We start from the raw sequence: 6,000 nt of genomic DNA on the forward strand, positions 1-6,000 counted from the left end.
TTTGTAATCTTCTATGTTTATTTCAACTTTACTTTGAATTTGATTTCATAATGACAATTTCCAATGGTTAATTTTTACAAATAATATAGAACTCAAATGCATAAACATAAAGGTGTCGGGGACGGTTACTCGGGTTATTTCGGATTTCTCTACAGAAATTGCTTTTTACACCAAATTGAATTGACTAAAATGCTTCATAAGAATAAGTTCTTTGAGTATCAGCATTGGTTCATAATCCCTTCTATTCGTGGAAATATTTGGCTGACTAGAATTGCCAGTTTGGCTTTAACTTATAACTCGAGTAAAGACGAAACACCTTTGTATTTACATATTTTTATCAATTATTGTTCATTGAACGGGAGTTGGTTTGTTCCCCTTGAAAAGTCAACTAATTTCCGATCAATGACAATGATTACATGTTTTTAACTTTTCCTTTTACAATTGAAATTTTATTCTTCATGATGATTTAACTCCAGTCCCTGTTAAAACATTATTAACATTTTGCTTTCAAATTACTTCAATACATCTTTCAAAATATAACTTACCAGTATGGATTCACTCTTTTAAAATACTTCTACTTTAATTAAACTTAGGAGATAATATAACCAATTAATCAATATTATTTAGGAAATAAATTATTATTAACTAACTTTGCAGCAATTGCGCAAGTAGTAGTAACTTGTTTTCGCACTTAATGAATTTAAGATCATACAACATATCTATATGCATATATATATAATATTATCTATATGCATATATACATTTATAATTTCGGTTGATCTTTACAATATGGTAACTGGTAGTTTGGCGACATTTTGTAGGCGATAAAGGTTTACTACCTGGGACTTTGGTAATAATGTGAGCAGTACTCAGTTCCGATTACGCATTATTTTGTGTGAGGGAAATGAGAGATCATTTGATATGTCATGTGATATTAATGGACGAATTACGGTTCTTGAATCGGAAAAGGGGGGAAATCGGGAAAAAATCTGGAAATTTTGTATTTGGTTTATTCTGTGTTGTGTGAAACAGTGTTCGTGAATTTTTGGATCCCATGGCCGTAACTAAAGAAAAGTTTATCGGACACGTAATCAAGATTCTGAAGAAGATTAGGTAAGTTAGTATTTTTAATTATTTGAGGATATTATTTTTATGCATTGTTCTAAATGTAAGGTGGAAGTAAAGGAATTTGGTATTATTGGGAAAATTGTTATTAGCAATGATTTAGTTTAAAGTAATTAGGATTGTAAGGTAATTTTTATTAATTTAATGTATGTGCTCATTTATATTTTAAGTAGTGTTTTTGAATTTAATTATATTTTAATTAAATGATAGTTATTTTGTGAATTTTATGTTTGTAAGAATTTGGTATACATTATCAGGTAATTTCATATATGTTCTTTTTACCGGGTTTAAAGATTGAGAAAATTGTCACGTATTTTCGTGAAATTTTTCTAATTTATGAGAAAAAAGCAGTGTACATGGATGTAGTGAAGAGTGTGCGCAATACCATTTTTGTGCAATTCTGGGATTTTTTTTAAGTAAAAATAAGTCAACGTGTACATGGTTTAGTGATATTTTAATTAAATTATAGTTATTTTGTGAATTTTATGTTTGTAGGAATTTGGTATATGTTTAAGTTGAAGTAAACGTGCATGGAAATAATTTAAATATTTGATACTAAGTATTTGTAATGCTTGTGGTATGAATTCGTTGGTGACGTGTATAATGTAATAGATGATTTAGAGGTAAAAGTTTTTGGATATTTTATTTATTTTATATGTGGAAATGTTCATAATTGGAAAGGTTAAATACTTTTTCGCGATCAGGTAATTTCATATATGTTCTTTTTACCGGGTTTAAAGATGCAATGCCATTTTTGTGCAATTCTGGGATGTTTTTTTAAGTAAAAATAAGTCGACGTGTACATGGTTTAGTGATATTTTAATTAAATGATAGTTATTTTGTGAATTTTATGTTTGTAGGAATTTGGTATACGTTTAAGTTGAAGTATGCGGTATGAATTCGTTGGTGACGTGTATAATGTAATAGATGATTTAGAGGTAAAAGTTTTTGGATATTTTATTTATTTTATATGTGGAAATGTTCATATTTGGAAAGGGTAAATACTTTTTCGCGATCAGGTAATTTCATATATGTTCTTTTTACCGGGTTTAAAGATTGAGAAAATTGTCATGTATTTTCGTGAAATTTTTCTAATTTATGAGAAAAAAGCAGTGTACATGGATATAGTGAAGAGTGTGCGCAATGCCATTTTTGTGCAATTCTGGGATGTTTTTTTAAGTAAAAAAAAGTCGGCGTGTACATGGTTTATGTGTATGTGTTATTTTGAAAAACGCGTAAGGAGTATGGTATTGTGCACTTTTTCCCAATTTTGCAGGGAATATTTGTCATGATTAAGCAGTTTTGTTAGATAAAATTTCTAGCATAAGTGTAATTCGGCTAGTAGATTGTTGGAAGAAGTGTTCAGTAGATAAAAAGAAAAGAAACATGTCTTTACTTCGTGAAGACAAAAGGGCGGCGGGAAAAAAAAAATAGAGGGTTGCTGTAGGAGAGTTGGTCGCCAAATTTTCGCCAAAAAAACGCCAAGTTACCATAATGTAAAGATCAACCATAATTTATTTTGTAATAGATTATTTAGTACATTATCTTTGACAAAAGTAGTCAGAATTCTTTTGAAATTATATAACTCATTAGCATATTTAAGAACTGAATCTTGAATAAATTTAAAATGGAGACATTATATAGTTAAAAGTGAAAATGCAATCAATAAAAGAAAATAAAAATCACTCTTATAATAATACATCCCAATTTTAAGACTGATTTTTAAAACTTAATTGTACAGCCAATTTTTTACTGATTAGCAATTTTGCTTCTAATTAGCAATTTTACTTGAACTTATCTCACTTAAACTTACTTAACTTAAAACTCATCTTACTAAAAAGCTTTTTTTGTCATATTTCATACCTGAGAAAAAAATGAAACATTTCCATATTCATTAATTATTGTTAACTGATCAGAAGTTACTTTGTTCCCCTTGAAAAGTCAATTAATTTCCTATCAATGATAATAATAACTTAGTTTATTGATTGCATTTTCACTTTTAATTATACCTTTTTAATGTTTCCATTTTAAGTTTACTCAGGATTCAATTTTTAAATATTGGCATATTTAAAAATTAAATTACAAAATTTCAACAGAATTCTAACTACTTTTCTCAAAGGAGCTAATATACTAAATATCTATTAGAAAATAAATTATTTTATTACTTTGCAGCTTTATTAGTATTAAGTATTAGGCAATTTATTACAATTAATTAAATTGCTTACATTAATTAATTGTAATAAATTGCCATAAACATACACAATCATAAAATGTTAACATTATCTATATTCAAATTAATATCCTTAATTCATTTTTTTCTTGTCACACAGTCCTTTTTTTAATCACAAGTAATAAATAAAAGCTGTTTTAAACAAGTACTTAATATTTGCTTCTTTATAATAAGAAATCTAGAATGTATACAAATACAGTCCAATGCAAATGCATAATAAAATAATGGTCATAAATAAGTAGCTACTTTTTTTAAGTACTTCTTGTCTGATAGAAAACAAAACTTGACATACTATGCTGGCCCAATTATGACACATATCCGAGTTTATAATGCAGACATTCACGAAATGTAAAATGCGGCAGATGAAACCTATTTTTTTCCTTTCTCTTTTTAATGGCAAGCATTTCATTAAATCACATGAATCACATAGTTGAAATTAATCTACCATAAAGTTTATTAGTAGAGGATGTCAATGTTCCAATTCATCTGAAGAAAAGCTTTGTTATCTATCCTGTTAGGGTTTCACAATTGTTTAAATGTTCCAATTCATCTGAAGAAAAGCTTTGTTATCTATCCTGTAAGGGTTTCACAATTGTTTAAAACAATGTACCTTTTTTCAAATTAAGTTTCCTTAAATAACTTGAGGTGCAGCTTTATCACAATTAATTAAATTGCTAGTGATATTCTTCTTTGATTAAACACTGTATTCCTTTAATTCTGACATCTATCTTCACGCATATAACCAAGGTATTACACGCAATTAAGGTAATTAAGGCATATAACTGAGGTTATATGTGTATAATACATAAAAATCACAATCGCTTTAACATAAACAGAATTCAATGATAATTATTATGGATGAAGGATCCAGAAAACAGTTAAAGCAGCAACTACAAAAATCAATATGCTGCCTATTATTAAGTCATATATGCCAAGAATTCTCAATTTATGTCATAAGTGAAAATAGGTCGAAGTGCACATGGATAAAGTCAGAACTGCACAAAAATGGTGCCTTTTGTGCAATTCTGTGATGTGTTTTTAGGTGAAGATCGGGCTAAAGTGCAGAATCGCCCACTTATTTGTTTCGCGCTTTTTACAAGAGTAAGAAGAATTGGATTTTTGTCAATTTCCATTCACTTTTCAAAAGAAAATAGGTCGATGTATACATGGATAAAGTCAAGAGTGTGCGCAATGCCATTTTTGTGCAATTCTGGGATTATTTTTTAAGTAAAAGTAGGTCGACGTGTACATGGATACCACGTATGTGCAATTCTTAAAAACGCACCAAGCAGTGGCCGATTCTGCACTTTCACCGAAAATAGATCAATGTGCACATGGATACTGAATATGTGCAACTCTTAAAAACACGCCTAGCAGTGGGTGATTCTGCACTTTCCCCATATTTTCTAAATTGCAGATTATTTTTACTCTCTCCTTTCATGACGACATGTGCTGTCAAACATAAGCACGTCCTTTATAATGATAACATAATCATGATTTCATGTTTTATCATACTAATAATAGAGAGTATGAATGTTTTATCATACTAATAAGGAGAAATAATTTGTCTAAATGCTTAACATGTATTTAGACAAATTATTCTGTCCGTGATATTAAGAAATTATACAAGTTGAAAAAAAGTTTTATTTTAAGGCACTCTGTGTAGTAAGAATTTGATATTTCAATAATTAAAATCTAAATGTTTGTAACCACGAAAATGTAACTTTTGCAAAGGTTATAATTTATTTAAAATTCCTGACATTAAAAGAACAGGAATTAATGATTAAATCAACTCCTAAATTATTCACTTTTTTTAAGCAACTAAAGAGATAAGTCCTCACTGTAAGTTTATTTACTACATATTGACATAGGCAAAATTTAGTTTCGTTTTAACATACCTGATCCGCCGGCACATCTGGAAGATTCATGATGGAGACTAAACATTCAACCACTACTCTTTAACAAAACATAACTTCGAAAGTTCTTTGGTTAAAATACTGGTGATATCAAAGAGTATCTAAGAGATTCTTTGGGTGATATTCACTTAGCCGGAGCGTAGCAAAATTCGACAATTGTTGAGCGCATATGCACCGGTTAGAATAGTGTTGCACCCGCCAAGTCTTTCTGACCCGATGGGCGAAAAAATCAAGCTTAGGTGCGAAGGAAAGGGAGGCATATAGAAAGGGAGGCAATTTCGTATTTCAGAGGAGAGTAAAAATGAACTTATATGAGTTCGAAAGGCCAAAAAGAAAAGATGGAACAAAATAAAATTACAAATAAATGGCCCAAAAGTAACAGAGAGGAAAAAAGTAAATAAATAGTTTAAAAAAAGGGACCTATAGAAAGAATAGGAAAAGAAGTAAGATAAATTTCCTAAAAAACGATTGTGTCCATGAGTGGGATAAGGTTCGGAGAACAGCCTTGGTTGCGCCAACTTGGCTCCTTTAAGGATATGTAAGGATATGGGCGACATTTCATTATGCCAACGGAAGTAAATATCATGTGGGGAATAGGAGCTAGGGAGAAAAGGATAATACATGGGGAAAAACGGGATTAAGATGTGTTTATATTTGTTTTGTATCTGATTCCTAATTTGGTTCTGTTATGTTACTAAATTAGCATTAAAAGTCGAGTATTGTGCGTCT

At 29.6% G+C, this 6,000-nt stretch overlaps 1 protein-coding gene across 1 annotated transcript in view; it reads right to left on the reverse strand.

Annotated features, from left to right (window-relative positions):
- Nucleotides 1–5,543, reverse strand: part of NANS (N-acetylneuraminic acid synthase) — a 36,301-nt gene extending 30,758 nt beyond the window's left edge. Inside the window, exon 1 of the mRNA XM_035377778.2 lies at nt 5,254–5,543. Within this exon, the coding sequence (XP_035233669.1) occupies nt 5,254–5,283 (30 nt within the window). The 5' untranslated portion in view covers nt 5,284–5,543. The remainder of the gene's footprint in view (nt 1–5,253) is intronic.
- Between the last annotated feature and the right edge of the window lie 457 nt (nt 5,544–6,000).

This window comes from Stegodyphus dumicola, chromosome X1 (assembly GCF_044657685.1).
Source record: "Stegodyphus dumicola isolate Sdum_Otavi_A_Nest chromosome X1, ASM4465768v1".
NCBI classification, from domain to species: domain Eukaryota; kingdom Metazoa; phylum Arthropoda; class Arachnida; order Araneae; family Eresidae; genus Stegodyphus; species Stegodyphus dumicola.